General features: G+C 34.8%; 1 protein-coding gene across 4 annotated transcripts in view; it reads right to left on the bottom strand.

Annotated features, from left to right (window-relative positions):
• The window catches only part of ASCC3 (activating signal cointegrator 1 complex subunit 3), a 270580-nt gene that overhangs the window by 127433 nt on the left and 121159 nt on the right, over nucleotides 1–21988 (bottom strand). For 3 of the 4 annotated variants that reach the window (XM_061460216.1, XM_061460218.1, XM_061460217.1), the window contains exon 14: nucleotides 6161–6295. In XM_061460216.1, coding sequence (XP_061316200.1) covers nucleotides 6161–6295 — 135 coding nt within the window. Of the gene's footprint in view, nucleotides 1–5425; nucleotides 5448–6160; nucleotides 6296–21988 lie in introns of those variants that run through there. The other variant, XM_061460219.1, reaches the window with a different exon arrangement.

Raw genomic sequence — 21988 nt, 5'->3', positions numbered from 1 at the left:
TTAAAATTAGGCAATGATGATAATTCTTTATAAAAGCTTTGACTTGACAGAATGTCTAATGAGGTTCTTCAGAGATCCAATTTGACCCATGGATATTTCATATTTGTACTGGTAATCAAAAATTTCAAATGTGATCATGCTCATTAAAGGTACAGTTTGGAAACCAGAAGCACTATGAAGGGACAATAAATGCTTGCAAGGTCAGATCAGTTTCACAGTGCCATTTGGCTCACCTACAGGTTGAGGTGCGAGATACCTGGGAACAAAAAACCCTTGGTAGTGTTTTGAGAATGAATCTTAAAAAGAACTCTGAAAAGCTCTTACAATTCATGTGTTTTAACATGTTAATACACACTTTATGGCATACGATATATCTGATTTACAGGATAAGGCGTAAGATCTGCTGTGCCAGGTCTGACTGAAAGTCTGTCTAGAGCAGTAGTTTCTTAACAGTAAATGCCCAAGGAAGAGTATGTATCAATGCTCTTTCCAGGATATTATCCTGGTCACCTGAAATTTGCCATTAAAAGTTACTGGCTTGATCTACCCTTAATAATAATTTGCTATTATTTAAACGAGTAATAACTTCACAGTGAAAAAAAATAGTTAAGAGAATCAGCATGAGATCCTTGGTCTAGAGCAGTAGGCAGGCCAATTTAGACATGAAGAATGACACACATCAGGGCTATATATGTGAGAAGTCACTGCTGGAGCTCAAACAAAAATTCAGGCCTTGCTCAATTCTCTAAATTACATTATAAACATTTCACAACAGCTGGTCCTTCTTGTCCACAAAAAAACTATAAATCCATTAGTGAGTCTCTGCAGTGTTTCTGTAACTGACTCATTCTGTTCAGCACAACACTTGGCTGTAATAACAGGGGTTTTGTATTTTATTTTGGTTTTGGTGTTTTTTAAATGGCTTTAATGGTAGAAAACTGAACAGTTATAATTCCTGGTGGCAGTCACGCCTATATATGTAGGCTTTCTCTATACACCTATGTGGTACTGAAGTTCTTCCTTTAGCCACTAAATCTCTCCAGTATTAGAAAAAAAAAATTACCAGTGAAGAAGAAAATCTCTACACTTTCAGGTTCATCTGAAAGAAGTGTTCATTTATGTAGATGCTTCACATAGTGCTATTCCAGCCTCAAGTCTGTAATTACAGGATGGGCTTATTGAAGGAAGAGCAGAAAGTTAAGGGAAGAAAAACGTCTTTCTATCCAGCTTGGCTTCACTGTGCCTTGTGTCTCTACCTGTTACACTTTGAAATCTTTACAACTTTTAGTATAGAAAGTTCCAGTGACAAAACACAATTATAAACACCTTGGGGAAGATGCACATACACTACTGCTGTTACTTTATTAATTTCTGTTAGAAATATTTACTGCTAAGAAAGAAAAAGAAAATTTAGACTGGACAGCAACTGTTTTAATAACAACCCCCCACATGCTCCCATCACTGAAATCTTTGGTGTACTCATAAGTCTTAATTATGTTAGCCTTAATTGCTCAGCAAAATGTTGCTAGCATATTACTCATTTTATGGTTGATGATTGTTTACGCAGGCTGCTGCCTTGGCAGAGTATATCTCTTATTTGATTAGTATCCTTATTGTGAAAACTGTATATAAATATACACCTCAAAGTTATATGCTGTGTCATCATCATTTTGCTACATGATATGCATTTTTATTTTAAACAGCAACAATTTTCCTATGAACAGAGAACACAGATTTCCTTTAAGAGCCTTAAAAATGCCTTAAGAACCAACAAAACACCTAGGTTTTATGGTAAGCAAAATAATTAAATCATTTAAATAATAATAAAAAAATAAATTACAATAATTTAACTTTGTTTGTTTAATGGGTCCTGAAAGAGAACAAATGGAAGTATGCAGGGAAAGGTTATTGGTGATGTTTTGCCACAGACTTCAGTATGACTAGTCCTTCACTCTATTTTTATTATTTCCATTACTAATTTATTTATGTGTGTTAATGAAGAACCCCTTAAGTACACTGGAGTATACAATTTTGATAATAATGACAGCAATAACAACAATATTTTCCCCCAAAATCTACATCATATTCATATGCATAAGTAAAATAATGTGAATTTGCATTAATGTAAAATGTGCATATCACATGTACTGATCGCTGGAAGAATTTAATGAGTTATTCCGTCTCTTGATAGTCACTGTAAGATTCAAAGCAGCCACAAGAACATTATGTGACCTCTACTGGGGAACACAATTCTCTCTTATTCATTGCTGTCATCTTCACAGCTTTTCCCTCTTATCAGTCCCTGGTTATAAATTTGTTCTGTTATTAACAGCCATCTTTCTTGGTCTTGCATTCCAGGACAGTCATCACCAGCTTTGTTTCATCTGTATTTGGCCTCATCTTTCACATTCTTCCTAAGTACTAATTTTAAGAAGTTTTTAAATTCTATTGTGAAAGATTACATAATTTTGCATACTACACTTTCATGCTGTAAGTTCCTCTGTAAGATCTAAGAACACTTGCAAGTGTGTGTAGCATTCAAGCCATACTCAACTTGTATCTATAGCTTTTCCTGAAAAAAGATCATGATTACATTGAAAGAACAGTTTCCCCACATAAGAGTTCAAATTCCTTTGGGAATTTGCTTAGAACAAGAAGTACATTTCACAATATTTAGTTTAATTTTTTTATTAATAGCATTTAGTTTTTATTTATAATGTTATAATTTAAGTTTTAATTTTTATTTTTATTAATAGTATTTAAAGCTATTATTAATAATAATAATAGCTTTAAATATATATAATAAATAATTGCTCTATTATTATTAATAAAGCTATTAGTACAAGTTTTCATTTTCATTACCTTTCTCCCAATTTCTTTTCCACTTCCTGCATCATACTATGTAATCACTGCTTTCAGTGAAGCTCAACTCCTCCCTATTTAATCAATTTCTTTAGTGTAAAAGCAGAGACATTTGTCTACTTCCTGGAAGGTTCCCAGGTGATCCTACCATACAGTTCTCTGAATAAGCCAAAGACTGCTCTTCCAAAGACCACAGTTCTCTCACTGTTCACTATGACAGCCTTCCTCTCAACAGCGAGCTTAATCACTGCACCCAAACTTGCCACTCATGGCAACAGTTGCCTCCAGTTCTACCCTGCTTGAGCCCCAAGTCAAGTAGGTGCCTGGCTGGATTCAAAAGTTGCTTCCAAATGCAGCTTATGAACTTCTTGGGTTGCCTGAAGAATGCTCCCATTCTAAAAGATGGTTGAAATCTGCCATGAAAACAAAGGCCTACCTGTAGGAGACTTCTTCCAGTAGCTCCTAATAAGTCACATCAACTACCTCCCCAAGGACAGGTGGTCCATACCAGATCTCAACCAAAACCTCCCTGTCTGTTCCTTCCTGCTCTGACCTTGAACCAAACAGGAGCTGCACATGTCCAGTTTCACTGTGGAGCTCTGCACAGCTGCAGATATAACCAATCTAGGGCACAACTCCTACTCCTCCTTTTCCGTGTCTGTCCTTTCCAATATGGTACATAAAATGCACTGCCTCAGAGATGTAATCTGCCTGCCAAATCCACAAGTAAGAAGTATTACATCACATCAAAACACATTCATATTACATATTACTTTCTGAGGCAGTCAGAAATACTATAAACACAGTTGATTCTTCCCTTTGATACAGTCTAGTATGCTTTTTAATACGGCCTTTTACAGAAATATGAATCTAGGATTTCCTGCTCAAGCTGAAAAGCAGCCAGGAAAGAGGCTAGCCAAAATCAGGATACCCTCACAGAGCAAATTCTGGCAACCACCATGTCCCTAAACACCACATCTACATGTGTTTTAAATACCTCCAGGGATAGGGACTCAATCATTTCCCTGAGCAGCCTGTTCCAGTGCTTGGTTGGATCCCATCCAGCCCCATAGACTTGTGTGTGCCTAGGTGCTGTAGCTGGTCATTGACCATTTCCCCTCGGATTACGGGGGCTTTGTTCTGCTCCCCATCCCTGTCTTCCAGCTCAGAGGGCTGGGTACCTGGAGAACAAATGGTCTTACTATTAAAGACAGAAGCAAAGAAGGCATTAAGTACCTCAGCGTTCTCCTCATCCTTTGTCACTATGTTTTTCCCTGTATCCAGTAAAGGATGGAGACTCTCCTTAGCTCTCCTCTTGTTGTTATAAAAATGTTATAGAAACATTTTTTATTGTCTTTTATGGCAGTAGTCAGGTTAAGTTCTAGATGGGCTTTGACCCTGCAAACTTTCTTCCTGCATAAACTCACAACACCCTTGTAGTCCTCCTTAGGGGGCCTGCCCCGTCTTCCAAAGGTCAAATGCTTTCTTTTGGCAGTTTTGTTATTTTTTTCTTATTTTTTTTCTTTTTTTTTTTTTTTTTATTCCAGCAACAGCTCTCTGTTCAGCCAGGCTGGTCTTCCCTGCCAGCTTGTCCATCAGCACATGGGGACAACTTGCTCCTACACCTTTAAGGTTTCCTTCCTGAATAATGTCCAGCCTTCCTGGACTCCTTTGCCCTTCAGGACTGCCTCCCACTGCTGAAATAAGCACATTATTTTTCATAAATTCTTTAGCAATAATTTTGAGTGTCTAAGTAAACACTGACACTTTCAAGAGCTTAAAACATTTTTTCTGCATTAGCATTAAAAAATACTATTTTGAATAATCTAGGAGACTCAGATTTTGTTCTAAGAGATATAATAAGAAAAAGTTCAGCTTTAATTACATGTTACAGTAGAAACATGGGATCTCCAGGTTCAGGTTTGATGTTATTTTTATAATACAGCAGATACAACATCCTCTAGACAAAGAGTGGCTTTCTAATATGTATTTTATGAAATATAGGGTCATCAATTTCTAACTTAGCCTAGTTTTAAAAACTTTATCGGTCTCATAAGCATCTCAACAGAACAAAGACACTTCATCCTGATTTTAAAAAATCCTCTCTGAAATAGAATTTTTTTTACATTTCAGAAATTTGAACTCACCAACTGTAATATCTGGCTCCATTCATAATTAGTAAGGCTGAATGTATCCTTTCACATTCTTTCCAGAGGTACAAAATAAGGTAATGTATTTATTACATCTAAAGGCAGACGTAGAATCTAAAACCCTCACTAAATTCCTAATTCAGAGGGGTTAAGAGGTTATCAATACATTTGTCAGTGAGAGAAGGCATCTTATACATACATTAAACCTTCTACAGTGAATAAGTTTCTCATCTGTGTTCTGCTAATTAGTTGGGGAGCGAGGAAGAACATTATTTTCCAAGGAATATTAACAAGAAACTGTTTAATCTTTAGACCTCAATTAATATCACCAGATATAGCACTGAATTAAGAATTGTTTTGGAAATATTCTGTCAGCAGATATACCGGCATGTTGCTTGAATAGATGAAAAGAAGTTTTTGCAGACCAAGTTACTTCTGTATATTATACATTAGAAAAAAACAAAAAAAAGGTCAACTAACACAATTCATATAAAGACAGAAGTGTTAGAATGCATAAAAATATAGTTTCAGCTAGCAAGTACTTGGCCACCACTCAATATACCAGTAATTTATGATCCATATGTATCTTTTTAAATAAGATCAGATTAAGGGGCTAAAACCTTGTGAGATTCAAATAGCTTTCCCACTTTTAACTCTCAAATAGATTTCTTTCTGATTGCTCATGATTAGTTGATTGATAAGGAAAGTCAGATGGTTTTGGAAAGATGGCAAATTTACAGACTAGATCAGATTAATACTTTAAGACTGTATTCTGTCTTAAAAGAGTGGACAGTAGCAGATGCTTAGGGAAAGAGTGCAAAAAGCAGGAGACAGGTACTCTCCCAGATTGTAGCAACTGGTCTTTAAGGGACTTTCTGAGCTTGCACATTACATGAAAACTACTGTCAAATAGTACAAGTTGCATAAACCACAACCCATTATCAGCTTTTGTTCAAAAAACTAACAGCACTTTTCCTTTGCTATTACTCCTTCCTTTCCTCTATTCAATTCAGTCATTCCACACATACCTTCAGAGTAAAATATACCTTCCCAGAAGCTAAAAAATGCTTCATCTATTCCCATCTTGGACTTTCTTGTAAAAACATCAATTCTAGGACAGAAAGAAACCAATATAAATTATCACTTACCTGTTTTTCAGCTTGACCATAATCTGATCCTTGGGGTGATAAAAAGTGACAAATATGACCATTGTTTTTTGCTTTTTCTCGAAGACCCATAGCAGTTCGTACTGTGGCATTTCTAGCGTGAACAAACACCATCACCTTAAGACAGAAATAAACAGGGCTGATGAGACATTAGACAATCTTATTCAAATAATGAAAACATTTTTAAGCGCTTACAAAATATTTGCTATAAAAATGAAGAATAATAGTTAATACATGACATACTGATGAAAACTAATGTTGCTTAAGAAGAATTAAAGGGTGAGCTTGCCTATATTGCATTTAATATTTTCAAAGAAGTTTTGAGAAGGTTCTTTTTTTTTTTAATTCTTTAGTCTTTAAAAGACAGGGAACAATTGTTGGCAATAAAAAGTTCATGTTCACAAAGTAGGGAGACTACCTTTTATATAAAGAGATGTGTTATTTGATACATCCTAAGAGATCTAGAAAAGCAAATAGTGAGGTGATAAGTTCCCTGATGGTATGACTGGACTCTGAGGTATCTGAAATAAAAAATTACTATAAAGAACCTCAGGAAGGTATTGCACTCCCAAACCACTGAACAATCGGAGAGAAGGATGAAATCAAGCACGAACAAATGCAAAACACATACATTTTAAACTAACAGATATGATTATGGGTTTAAAATCACATGCTATCTCTCAGTAAGATACCCTAGAAATACTGTGGATTATCCTTGATAATATCAACTAAGTTGAGCGGTAATCAAAAAATATTTGTACCCATGTCTGCAGTGGGCTTTGGAAATACAGTTGGGTATTTTCCAATGAACCCCCCCTATCGCTTGATTATCCCTATTACCACATATGATATCTGAACCAAGAGACAGCAGTGAGATATTAATACTTATTCCTTTAGATATGAATAGGAAGCAATTTAAACTGATATTAAGATTCACTGCAAGGCACATTTAAGATGAATGACGCAGTAAGCCCCTGATTGGTGTAGAAAGGGAAAAAATGATTAAATATCACTTAATTCCAGTGTTATATAAATTTTAAGTGTCTGTTAACCTCATACTGCTGGGACAGGTACACTATGGAAAACACTCTATATTGTCTTCCTAAACACTATGTACTAACCAGGGTTTGCTTAAATTAACCCCACATACTTGATCATACAATTCTTCATTTTGATGAAGTATGACAATTTCTCTCTTCTTAAAAACTCATAAATGGAAAAGTTTGAGTGCCTGGCTCTTGAGTAAATGGCAAACACTATTTTGCAAGTCTATCTCATTTCAGTTGAAAATGTAACCATAGAGTTACAGTTCTGTTTTAACAGCGCTATAGTTCCAGATGGATTTCAAGATTGGTATGTCAAAATCCAGAGAATCGTGGATTTAATTTTGGCCTTTTTGCACCATCATGCTTGTATCAACTTGCCGTGTATAACTGACTTAGGGTAAATGAAACACTATTAAGAACGTAGGGGTATTTAGGGTATAAGTTATAGTCTCTGTTCTTAATTTGGAAATTTGTGATTTATAAACCTATAATGTATATATAATTTTATAAAAAAGTATACATAATAGTTGTATAATTATATGTATTAGAAGTTTATAATCAAAACCAAGAAAATTAATTCAGGTAACAATACAGGGAAGAGATAAAAAGAGAAACAAGTGTGCATAACTATTTGCTTACTGGGAACAATCACTTGTTACCTGTTTTAGCATATTTGATACCTCACTCCATCACCAATTTAGTAACACTGTGACTCCTACAGCTATTATCTTTCATCTGAGTAGAAATATTCTCAGATACATGTCACATATTGGCAAAATCTTTTTAAGATTTCTTCAAAAAGTAAGAGAACCACTGCATAACAGAAGTACACTGTATATCCCTTCTGTCTTCATTAATTAAGGATTACCTATTTATCTTTTTGTATTTTTTTCTCTAGAAAGCTTGAATAAAACTAACATAACTACATAACTACTCAAAGGAACAATTTCCTATTATTAAGAGATCCACTAGGTCTTCTTCAGTGAATTCTCGCTTATTATTAACTTGGTTTCAACGCATTTCACTGAAAACAAATATCCACTTTTAAAGTCAACTTGATTTTATAGTTTATTAATTTGTTTCCTTGTTAAAAGAAGTCATATTAACATTTGATTCTTTCCTGCATAGATTAAAAAGTAATGTTGTGAAAATAATTAAATTCTGAAGTGTAAAAACATTTGATGTATTGATTTCCTTACTGAAAAAAAGAAAGGGGGGTTAGGGATTAAAAAAAAAAAAAAGTGACATACGCACTAAGAAGTTTTACGATTTAACCACAAAATAGATTTGTTGACTGGTTTTACATTGTATTTTAACATTTTAAATTCTATTCCAATTTCATTTTTGCATTAATTTTGAAATCACTACTTATATATTAAATCTAAAATAGCTACTTTGAGAATGGTATTTACACAGCATTAATATTAAATAAGTTCAAACCTATTAGACTAATATATTTCTGCATGCTTTGACATAATATTTATAAATATCTTACTGGCTCTCCTGACCTTTTAGAAATTCCTAGTCAAAGACCAAATGAAGTATGATCTGACTGAATTTTTTGGAGTGGGTGAGAGTTAAATGGCTAGAAGGAGAAATCTAAAAGAGTAGCAGCATGCAGGAATGTTTTTAAAATTTGCAAGAAACTAATATAAACAGTCATATAAAATAGCAAGTAAATCTGCACAGAGGTGTGCATTTATATCTGATAAACCTCTCAATTAACCAGGGTATAATTCTTTATGGCTTGTTTAAACAAGATACAGAGTCGTATTAGGAGGTAACTTCAAACTAAACAAGCTCAGTAAAAAAAAAACAAACAGGCGGTAAAATCATAAGTCACTACAGTTACACGAAGTAGAGCACAGACTACTAGTCACAGAAAAGATGACAGTAAAAGCCAGGCCCTTAACTGAAGAATCTTCCTTTTGATTACGATGCAAATGAGCAGCAACTGCAGTGCTTGTACAGAGCCCATTCCTGAAGCTGTAAGTGTGAAGAAAAGCCCTCTTAGTTCCTGTGATAATCAGGCAGAACCATAAGGAACTGACATTTTGAAGTCAACTGTCACTATGATGTCCTGGTCTTGCTAAGACAATAAAAAGTAACATCAAAAAGATAAGAAAATATTATTTTGAAGACAGAGAAGAAAATTTGCTATTATTGAGATTTCTTCTTCACTATAAAAATAGTACACTGGTGAATAAAGCAGTAATATTCATATCTAATTTTTCTACTCATTCAGAAATATCAGAAACTCAATATGAATGTCTGTAGGTAAGTAAGATCTAATAGCTGACACTATCCTAGAGAATTGTGCAAACAGAAATGTAAGTATACGTGTAGCTGAACCTTGGCGACTGAATATTTCTAAAATGACTATATAGCTTTATTTCGCAACACTTTCCTGTCAATTAACATACTTTAAAACACACTATTCAATAACCAGTTTGTCTCAGTAGAAAAGGATCTGAACCCTTTTCTGAAGTTTGGCACCTTGATTTTATTTGAAAATATGTCAGACTTGAGGATTAATCTAAAAAATGGAAAAATATTATGTAGGTCTAGGGAAGATTTACCAATGTAATAGTGGTACAGAATTGGACACACCTGCAGTCATCTACTTGAGATGATAGATAAAATACCTATGAGATCAAGAAATGCAGATACTGGGAGCAGAGCTATGAGGGGTACTAGAAAAGACCAAATGCCTTCAAAACTAAGACAATAAAATAAATTTATATTTCCCAGAAAAATGGAACTCCTGGCAGACTGCATTACATTATAGAGTCCAGGGTACTGGACTGTACTAAAACCAAAACTACTGTGCAATGCTCACAGTTAAAAAAGTCCACAAGAATATTATTACTATAACAGCAGTATCACTGATTCAAAAGCCATGAAAACACAAATCAAACTCTTTTTTTTTTTTTTTTTTTTCTTTAGGCTGCTGTGAATGTCAGTAGCACTAGAAAGAACAGCTGGAGTCTTTTACCTAAATCCTACTAAAACCTTCCTTTCTTATCACTGCCTGCCATAATATCTGTTCAGAAACAGTCCTGGGAGCTTCAGGAACTTTGATACTAAGAGACACTCAGTTTAGACACTTCAAGAACCAGAAAACAGATGGATTTGGGCCACACTGCACTCTAGGCTCCAAGGTCCGTTCATCTTTAACCATTATACTCAATAAATGTCAATAAATTTAATGGGAAACTTCCTTCTAGTATCCAATACTATACATAAAAATGAACTGTAGCCATAAAGAGCATCAACATTTTCTTTTACTCCATTTACCCAATGAACTGGGAGGTTAAATATTTAAAAAGCATGTTTTTTGATATCAGGTAGCAGAGGATTGCTACTGACTTGATAAAACTTCTGCAATGATTTCTAAAGCTCCTGCCTACATGCAGCTGAAACTAAACAGGACAAGTGCAATTCCATGCTGGGTTTTCCACAAGAATTGAAAACCAAATAGCCTCTTTTTCTGCCAGGGAGATGTTTCAAGTGCATCACCTGGAGTAGTAGCTGGGCAGAAGAAATAAAAAAATCCAACCCTGGAACCTGGAATTGCCAACCATGACCTGAAATAGTTGGCTGGGCTACCATGCAAATATGTAGAAAATAGGATGGTGCTAAATTACAAAGCTGGTCTTTAACAAACACAGTTTGTATTTCATCTTCCTTCTTGCATCGAAACATCATCTGCCACATTTTGTATGCGAAACAGACAATACTCAATTAATGAAGCAAGATCTAGTTTTTTACCTTGTTTTATTCTAACAGACTCTGAACAAACCCTGCTCTCAAGAATTAAAAATTCCATAATGGTTTTTGATGCAAGGCTAATTGTTACAAGAAGTCAAATACATAACAACAACAACAAAAGTATAAAGATTGGTTCCTCATATTCCCATTGTGCAAGTGAAACTAAGGTTAAGTGTATTCACTAAGTGTGAAACTTCAGATGAGATCATATTGCTTACTATACATGACTTGATAAACTCAAAGCAGAGCCCCTATTAACTCCATTGAAGCCATGAGCATCCAATACACTTAATCATCAAATCAATGCTTTCTGTCATAATTCTGAAAATTCAGAAGCTCTGATTAGTATGTACTTCTGAAGAATTTTATTTCAGCACCTTCAGCTTCTGTAACATCAGACAAATTGTCAGAGACAGGGACAAAATCTGGATCTTCAGTGAAGTGATTCTTTGTCCTACATAACAGACCATCCCTTCTTTTACTAGTATTCTCTATTGTATCCATCACACGATTTTAATCTTCTGGAATGAAGCTGTGATACAGAACTACTTTAACATATTAAATCTCTCATGCTAAACAAACTAAAAGAAATAAAGATTTAATGCACAAAACCCCTCAGAATATTCACTGTTTAAAGAACACATTTGATAATCTCTTAACACTTTTCATATGGCTACTGTACGACAATGTCTGACTTCATAGCAATTATTTATTCAGAAAGATGTAAGGCCTTATTATGTAAACAGCAACTAAGAAACAAGCATTGTATAACTATCCCCTACCCTGTACAATTCTTATAGAAAGATACCTAATTTTCATATGTAGCATGTTTTCTTCACAAAATTTATCTCCCACCACTTTTAAACTAACAATGCACACTTGAATTCATGAATACTTTTAAGTATTTCATGATCACATATCATCACCTGACCAAATTTTTATGTTTAAAATTATTGCACAAATTGTTGACAATAAAAAGAACTCCTAGGTGAGAGGTAGACAGATACCAAGTCTGATTACAAAAACCAAGTCGCTTTATTAGCTGATTAGAGGTGCCCAATCTTAAGGTTAATGTTGACTTGTAATCTCTGTACATCACCAAATATGTTTGTAAAGATCCAGCCCTACCTAAAAGTTGTCAAATGAAAACATTCAAGCCTTGTTGAATGTTTTCCCCCAACAAGTTGGTAAGCATTTACCAAATACATTGTGAGAAAGCAATATAGTCTTAAGAGGGTTAATTTAGCCTGTCCTAACTGTGTCAGAGAATCATATTTCAGTGGCAAAATCTCTGTGCTTTAAATTATGCAAATAGGTTAGGAAAAGTAATTTAGAATACAGAGAGTAGCAGTTCCACAGCTACAAGCTGTGTAATTAGATCTGCACTCCACAGTTCAAAGCTAGCTCTGGGCTATATAGACCTAGTGCTGAAAGTGTCTGCTGCTGCTCTCCTGAAACCAAAGCTTTTAAATAATAGAAAATATACAAGAAAGGAGAAAGCAAATGTTTCTAGCTAGGTTCTCTCCCCAGAATTTTCTTAAAGTATGAAACAAATCAAACGTTTTAACTAAAGACCTACAGACTTTGGTTAAAAGTCACAATAGGAGGTGCTTGCATTCCTCACGTGTTGCATGTTCTAGTTTGTAATCTTTCTGAAACACCATCACCAAAGCACTGAAAAGTGTGTGATTATTCAAAATGCCTGTGAGAACTAGTACTTTTCTGTTATCAGAGACACATAACTAGACTGCAGTATGACTTATGTTTTCACTTAGAGGAGCAACAAAAAACACGCTACATATACATGTAAAAAAAATGTCTAAACTCATGAAAATGTATAATCATGTACTCAAAATACCTTTTTTTTCTGCCTTGGACAGCAAAGATACTTGCACTTACTTTTGCTACTGGAAAAGGCATCATTCCAACTACCATTCTCTAAGATAACTCCAAAATGGTGCATTCATCTTTTTAGTGAAACACTATCTTTCCATCTCATTAGAGTGCTGGTCACTTGAATGCCTGAGTTCTGTGTTACTTAACACCTACTCTAGAAGGCCTAGGTTTTGCCACCCATTTTGCATCACATTTTTTAAAGGAAATTAAGATGGAACAATGAATTTGTTTAATGCAATGTCAGTATTAGTTATGTAGTTAAGAGGCAAGTATATATACTTTATTTTAGCTGCAAGACATTGGTTTCACGCAGCTAAATCCTTATGACATGCTCTTTTACGTGGTAGTCAGTTCTTGACCCGGGTATTACTTCTACTGAAATAAACAGGGATATGGATCAACAGATCAATCTAACCACCATTTTCTCCCTTATGGTCAGCAGGAAAACTCCTCTAAGTATTTTATAAAAACTCAATTCCTAATGAGGTTTCAACATTTCTCCCCAAGGAATGCAGACTGCAACTATTTATGTTAAAAACATCATCCTATGCACCTCACTAAATAGAACCATCTCATGGACTAAGTACAAATCACTGCTGTCTAGCCTCATTCTGAGGAATAATAAAATTGTTTCTCTCTTCTGTAGTGATTTATCCCCAACTGCAAGGTACAGTTCAAAATTCCAGTGCCTAGCATTTATAGAATGAAAAGTATATTTCATGGAAAATATGAGAGTAACACACGCAGCTCACTAATAGCTCTTGATCAAAAATACTCACTGCAAAACCAGAATGTCTTGATTACCAGTTCTAACTGATAGCATGACAGTGTATAAATGTGGTTTCCTCTTCATCTCACTAATATCATAATAATTTAAGATCACTATCCAGAATTAGTAACTAAAAGAACAGCAACAAAGTATACAAAACAAGAGTTTTTTATAAGATGATCTATACTAAAGCTTAAAAAGTTTAATGTAGAAGCCTTGCTTTTATTTTAGCAGATTTTTGTACTTTGCATAGTAAAGTTTTTTCTCTGTTATTAAACAAAGTTCTGCATTAAAGTTCTGTATTAAACAACACCACGGGAATGGAAAAAGACGAACAGGGTGTGTCACTTACCAAGGCAACAAGAGAATTTGAATTTATTTTCTAATTAGTTTAATTCATTTTCACACATCTTGTATTTAGAAGAAATATTGATATAATCTGCATGTGTTATTAGGATATTTTACATTGCAGAAAATTGAAAGGTTACTAAGTGCCTACAAACCAGTTCTAACGAGGCGTTCCATTATCCTTCCTTTTCTATAGTAGATTCTTCACAATTTAAAAGCAGACTGCATTTACTCATCATATAAAATTAGATAATGTGCATTAAAATACAGGAGTTTTCATTCAAGTCAGAGAGATCAAAAATGCCAAAAGAAAATAAAAATCGCAAGAGTTACCATTAAAACATCTTTGCATTCAAAAGAAGTATTTAGCAAACTCTGCTGAAAAACAAAGCTACAGTATTTTAATATATTTAAAATACAGCATTTTAACAGAAAATCTTAACTAATAACAATGACTAAGAAATCTATAATGCTGCATCAACCACCACTCACTAATCACTACTGTAATGTAATCTATTTTGAACTCTTGATAGATTTCCATTAATTATTCTGTGCTGTTTTGATTTAATTATTCACTTACATAAATTACTTCTGGTTATCCCCGTTTAAACAAAAAAAGGATTTTTGAAAGAACCTGTACAGAGTCTAATTTAAAAAATAATCTATTTAACATAGCTATTTATCTAATTATACCCCTATTTAAAGATACCATCTTTTAAGGGTAATAACTCCTATTTAGTTTACAGATATTTTTACCATCATAATGTGCACTTGCTCATTTATTTAGCTGTAATAATACTACTTTTGAAAGACATCTCTCCTATAATTGCATTTTTTGTATTTCTTTTAATGTGGAAATGTATTTTTTATTTAAGATGTGCCCATTCCAATGAATAGAATATCATACAGTCCCATCTAATTTTTATTATTACTCCTGGAATTCTATGTAAAAAGCTATGCTAAAGACATTACATTGGAACTACTTTCTTAACTTTTTTCCTATCTGCCCTTCCTTAATTTAGCATTTTATGTTCTAAAACTATGCATAAAAAAGGCTCTACTATCATACACATTTTGAAATACCATCTGTCTTATTCTTTATTTTCATTTCTCTTGAGGTTTCTTTCTTGACACACCTCTTGCTCTGTCTGCTCTGACTTGTTACAGTCTTTATTGTTGTAACTCTATTCTTAATATAAACTTAATTGCTTGTGGCTTTAAACTCAGAACTTGTTCAGAATCCTGAATTCCACCTGTCGTGGATTAAACCCAGTCAGGCAACTTGTTCACTCACTCCCCCCCTTCTTGCCCTCCCCCTACTCCTGAAGGGAAGGAGAGGAGAATCGAAAAGAATGCAACTCCCATGGGTTGAGATAAGAACAGTTTAGTAACTAAGGTATAACACAAATCACTACTGCTACCACCAATAATAATGATAAAGGAAATAACAAGGGAAGAGAATACAACACCTCAGCACCAGCCGACCGATAACTCGCCCCCCTAGCCGACCAAGCACTGACCGATACCTTGTCCAACCCCGCAGTGAACTAGCCCTTCTGGGTCCCTCTCCGTTACATCCTGGGCATGACGTGCTGTGGTATGGAATACCTCTTTGGTCAGTTTGGGTCAGGTGTCCTGTCTCTGCTTCCTCCCGGCTTCCCTCCTCGCTGGCAGAACATGAGGCTCAGAAAGTCCTTGGTCAGACTAAAACATGAGTGTTATCAGCTCTGTTCCCAGGCCAAAAGTCAAAACACAGCACAGCACCAGTTACTAAGAAGGAGAAAAATGACTGCTACTGCTGAACCCAGGACACCACCATTTCAATGGTCACTGCAGCCAAGGCTTCTTCCAGCATTCACATCCCCAACCTGCCCTTCCATTTCTGTAAGTACAAGGTCCGGCACAGCATCAACCCCCTCTTCAATTATCTGTGCTAGAAAGTAGTCATCAGTGCACTCCAGACAATTACTGTATTGCTTTTGCCCTGCTGTACTCCCCTCCAGCAGATACTGGGGTGGTAAAGTCCCCCTGGAAGACAATGGACAGTGAATATGAGGCTCCTTCTTGTCTGAAGAAGGCCTCATATTTTGTGTTCCTTATCAGCGGGTCTACAGGAAACTCCCACAGTAGTGTTGCTCATGTCTGGCTGCTGGATAATCCTCCTCCTAAGCTCTCAGCTGGCTTACCATCCATCCCTAGGCACAACTCCAGTACTCCTGCTGTGTTTCACATACAACTAAGTTTCTTGCTCTCCTGGTGTGACCTTGTTCAAGAGACTGTTAACCACCACTGCAGCACTCAGACATGTGAGTATCACATCACACCTTTGATCTCAATATGATCTTAGCTTAGCAACTGGATGTGGATCCCCAGTTTCTCCTTTTTTGTTCCATATGCTGCATGTAGTAGCGTACAGGCATTTCAGAGAGGCACTCAGTTATGCTCACATAAAACATGACACTGTGTTTTCTGTCACTATATAAAAATGAAAGATATAGGGGTTTGGTGTCATTTCCATTCAAATCTATGGATAAAACAGTTCTGGATGCATAGATTTGACATTAAGCCTCTAGCATTAAAATAGAAGACTGATGATATCAAACTTTTACAATGAAGAACAGTCAGTGTGCATGCAGCAGGACTAACGGGAGGATGCTTCTGAGGAAAAAGTACTCACCCATATGAAACTTCACGACTCTTGCTCTGTACATATACAACACTTATACACATCTTCCACCAATGTATGCTGACTGGTACATCTGGTTTAATTTATATTAGGAAGTTCTAAATTATTAATTACTTTTAAAATGGCAAGAATGTATGTGTACAATCTTAGTTCATTATATTTTGAATTATACTGGATGGCCTATAAAATAAATGCTCATTTATGGAATCAACGCTTAAATATGGATTCTGGATACTAAAGGAAACATGTTTCAGAACAGTATAATGGGATCTATGCTATCTTCAATTTGTAGCATTAGCCAACTATACTACAAAATGCAGAAGAAAATTGGAAGTAGAGGGCAAATTATTCAGTAAGACAGCCAGCCAAACAACATTTTCCTGTCTAATATAGGCAGTATTAATTATTCTGAATTTTAACTGACAGGCTAGAAATGGTAACAGCAATATCTATTCTTGTATAGAAAATTAAGCAAGAAAAGCTACTCTGTTAATATGCAAATATATGTCATTAGGCAGTTAAAAACTGCATTTCTGCAGATGCCAATGGACTTGAACGACAATTATTATTAAAAATTATAAGCAGCTTTTAGCTGCATTTTTTTTAGCAAAGATAATGCAATAACTTATTTCAAGCATTTCCCCATGTCCTGTACTGACATTAACTATCTTGACTCTGTACAAGAAAATATTTCTACATTATAATAAATTTTACTTTTGACAAATGTTGCTCCAGAATATTATTTGCCATGTCTACTGAATCTCTTCTTGTGCTTCCAAAACTATTCATACTTGTATGTATACCATCCATACTATGAAAAATGCAAGAGCCAAAAGTGAGAAGCAGATTGTACTCAGCTTTACTGAAGGAAAGGAGCATAGAGGATACAGGAGAAATCTTAATATCTATTCCCATTCCTTTAACTTACATAAAAAGATTAAGAAAATTGCCATGTCAACTGATATATTTTCTGGTTTTGTAAGGTAACATAAATAAACCTACTAAACAATTAAAGAACAGAAAAGTCAGGTCTTCTAGCTTATTTCTTGTCAGTACTAATTTAAAAACATAGACCATTACCCAGATATCCAGATTCCTTTTCTCCTAATCAACAGGCTTTAATAATCAGAAAATTGAAGAAATGCCTTCAAGTATAAGCAATGCTTTTAATGTGGAAGCTAAAAAAATTATGAAGAATTTAAATTATGCTATACTTGGCAAACAATGGCAAACTGTGCTAGAATTGTAATGTCCCTCATAAACCCATACCTTATATACCTATCCCTTTTCAAGATATCCTCTCCTATATAAGAATATTATAACTGTATCTTGATTAAATACATGAAAGTATATAAATGTTAACATATTCTCTGTGGAGTCATCTCTGCGGTAACCACAAAGAAAACTATCAACACCACAGCACTACATATGTGAGAAATATCATACTCTGGACTGTGAATAGAAGAATAAAGTCAAAACAAATTTCTTAGTGTCTTGATAAGAATATGTATTTCTCATCCTCATGAATTTTTCAAAATAACTTATTATCTGTAGCATCCTATATTACTGTAGTAACATCTGTTAAAAAGTGTGTAATAGGCATAAGGTCTTGGTGGACAGTAGTTATCATGCTAGATTTTGAGTAATATACAGAAGTTATGTATACTAATGACACTAATCAGGAAGTTTATTAGTTGATACTGTCTATTTTATTAAATAAACTAAGCACAAAGATCCATTTCTTTTAGGGCTTCAGAGCAAGGATTTTCAAAAGCTTTGGACCACTGACAATCCTCAGCATGTCCCTTCTGGAGCATCATTCATCCTTGCCATTAAATTCTTAATGGAGAACAATATGAAGCTGGTAGGGATCCATAGACTTAACTTCCTAAATCTTCTAAGACCACTAAACAATCTGCTGTCCTGTGTTTGAAAGCAGCTTTTTTTAACATGGAGTTAAATAAAAGTCATCTCATTAGGCTGCAAGACTGGTCAGGCTGCCCTTACCACACTTGTAAGCTGTATGTCTATAAGAGAACACTATTATTTCATTCAAATATCATTTTTGGCTATGAAAAGTTACTAATTTGGAATTAAATTTGACTTTTTGTTTCAGTGATTCAATGTTCATTTTAGTGTTTGAAGAATAATTCTAAATAGTAGCACTTGCTACCTGAAACACTTGTATGGGATGCTGGGGAGGGACTTTTCATTGGGGACTGTAGTGACAGGACAGGGGGTGGCAGGTTCAGGCTTGAATGGGGGAAGTTTAGAATGGATATAAGGAGGAAATTCTTTCCTGTTGGGATGGTGAGGCACTGGAATGGGTTGCCCAGGGAGGTTGCGAATGCTCCATCCCTGGCCGCGTTCAAGACCAGGTTGGACGAGGTCTTGGGTGATATGGTTTAGTGTGAGGTGTCCCTGCCCATGGCAGGGGGGTTGGAACTAGATGATCTTAAGGTCCTTTCCAACCCTAACTATTCTATGATTCTATGAACATGATTATGCGGCTGTGCGACTAGGCAAGCTGAACACCTCATGAACTCATAATTAATGGAAAGATTAAATTGGTGCTTCTGGTCTACATATATTCATCATGAACACCCTGCTTCTGCAGCAAAATAACTGCTGGAAAATGATAATAAAGAAATTTAATCCATCATTTTTACAGATGAAATTAATACACATATATGAACAATCTACAAATGTATACGCAAAAATTAGCATAAGGCACAGAAATACAGGACACAAATATTTAGAAGGGTACCTAATTGAAGACTAATGGGTTGTTATGGCTTCCCTTTGCAGCAATTTCCTCAGCCATTCATATAGACAGTTGACAAGTTACTAAATGTTTAAAGCCAGATTTGAGGAGAAAATGGAAAGGAAAATACTACATATGTACCATTCAACAATAACACAAAACCTCTGGTATATAACATTTTTTTAACAGCATCTTCTACACAGCATATCAATATAGTATTTTTAATTAAAGTAAGATATGAAGTTTCATTTATTCAGGCATAAGAGTATACTAATTATTATATCCTTAAAATTGCAAAAGGCAGTTAATGTGGAAATGAAGTGCATAAATAGATGATGAAGATGCAGAACATAAAAATAGCGCACCATCAATGGATTAGTTTATTGTGATTTTGTTAAAGAAACCATACAAATGAGCCCTAATAGTACAAAAAACGGCAAAAGAAATAGTACAGAAAACTATTCAAAGAATTCAAGCCTTCTCTTAATCAGCTAACACAGAAGTAACATCCAAAATCATCAACCATAATCCACATATTCTGCCAGATCACTTTATCTTCCGTATTGTGTATGTTTTATATACTTACATGTGTACATATATAAAATAGAAGCAATATATACATGTATATATATATATATGCAAATAAGCTAAACCAGGTGATACAGAAGAAGCAATCTGCATAGATAGAGTTACAAAAACTCAGACTGAAATAAGCTCTTTAGGCTGTAAGATGGAAATCCAGGAAAAAAAACCCAGTCTAGATAAAGAATATATTTTAACAAATCCAGTAACTTTTCAGAGTTATTTGTCCAAGGTATGCTATAAACACTATTCCACCCTGAAAAACTACTAGGACAAGCTTAATTCTCAAGGTACTAAGTGCCAGACAGACCTCTGAAGAAAATACTGGTCTACTAAATCTTATCTTATGACACAGCTATAAAAGCATTGTCAATGTTGCAGCAACTAAGCTTATTAAACTTTTATCTTCACATGGCTTCTGCAATGAAATAACTGCTGGAAAATGATAATAAAGAAATTTAATCCATCATTTTTACAGATGAAATTAATACTTGTCAAATTCACTTCTGACAATTTAATATAATAGATTTAAAATACCTATTCTGTTAATTTTCTGGTTTAAGATAGCTTTGCAAGAAAAGCAAGAAGATACTCTTCTTAGTCCTGCAACATTCAAGTCAATTATTGTAAACAGAGAACAATTACAGACAAAGTGAATTCTTTATATGCAATATATAGCACAGAACCAGTTTTGACTATATGAATTCAAGTGTAACTTGTTTCTGATCTGTGACATTGAGACTTATGATTTGAAAGAGTATGTTAATTCTAAAAAGTTTGCTCTATCTCTACTGGTTTATAGTACCTAAGGCCTGCTCTGCTCAAGTAAACCAGAATTGTTGCTAAATATGTAGGAATACTACTACTGCATTCAATTCTGGTTGTTGTGGTGAGGTTCTCAATAGCTATTTACTGTTTCAAAAACCCAGGTTCTTCGCAACAGACAACCTGGCATCTTAAGCCACCAAAAAAGCCCTTCCCTGCATGTTGAAACCACTTCCTGTAAAGCCATGATGTGCCCTCAGTATTTACGTCCTGATACCTTGAGCCTCAATGCCCACGCAGACAGCAAAGGCAAGAAGGACCACCAAAGTGCAGAAGGACCACAGAAAGATGTCGGAAATTCCACTATACAGTCTGGTTTTCGCTAGGAACTGAAAATACCAAGCTCACTGAGAAAATGAACTTTTGATGATTTTCACTGAATACTAGATCTATGGAAGAAAAGTTAAACCAGACAATATGCCATTTCACAGTTAAACAGAAATCTCTAAGAAGCAGTGGGAAAAGAGATATTAATTGTCTTAAAAAGGAAAAGATGGTTTGGAAGACAGGAGAATGCCAAAGGTTCTCCAAGTTGAAAACTGTAATAAATAGCCAAACTGGCAAATGAGCAAATTGCATTGGGTAAACTTAAACATAGGTATCTGTGGCTGAAGAAAAGTAAAGGAACAGAGTATTGGAGGTCAGAAAAAAAAAACATACAGGGAAGTAAGACGCAGACAGTAAATACAGAAGACCCGCTGAAAAAACACCAAGGGCAAAGAGAACACAGGACTTCCTTTGAAGGTTTAAGTAATATCAAAGAGAATCAGCTATAAGGAACAAAAAAAATAGAAAAGTTTGCAGAAACAGTCAAAATGAGTAGTCTGGGGAACATGGCAAAAACAAGGGAGTTTTATGAGTGCAGTTTGAGGAAGTACTTCCTCTGAAAACTTTCAAAGAACTTCAGCAACTCTCCAATTCTTAATGCAAGAAATTAACAACAAGATCCCAAGTAATCTTATGCAATTTCAGGTTTTTACCGTTTTTTAATCAAGAGAGAATGTTTAGACCACAAAGGAAAAAAAAAAAAAAAAGAAAGACAATTAAGATACTAACAAAATTCCTAAGTGCATAAGTACTTAAGAGGTGACAGGGACAAAGGGAAAACTTATGATCATCTCTC

Source organism: Pezoporus flaviventris, unplaced genomic scaffold (assembly GCF_033815535.1).
Source record: "Pezoporus flaviventris isolate CSIRO_AGI_PZ_B2104156 unplaced genomic scaffold, CSIRO_AGI_Pfla_v1 ptg000031l, whole genome shotgun sequence".
Lineage (NCBI taxonomy): Eukaryota > Metazoa > Chordata > Aves > Psittaciformes > Psittacidae > Pezoporus > Pezoporus flaviventris.
The sequence above is the reverse complement of the archived record's forward strand: the minus strand, read 5'-3'. Positions and strand labels throughout refer to the sequence as shown.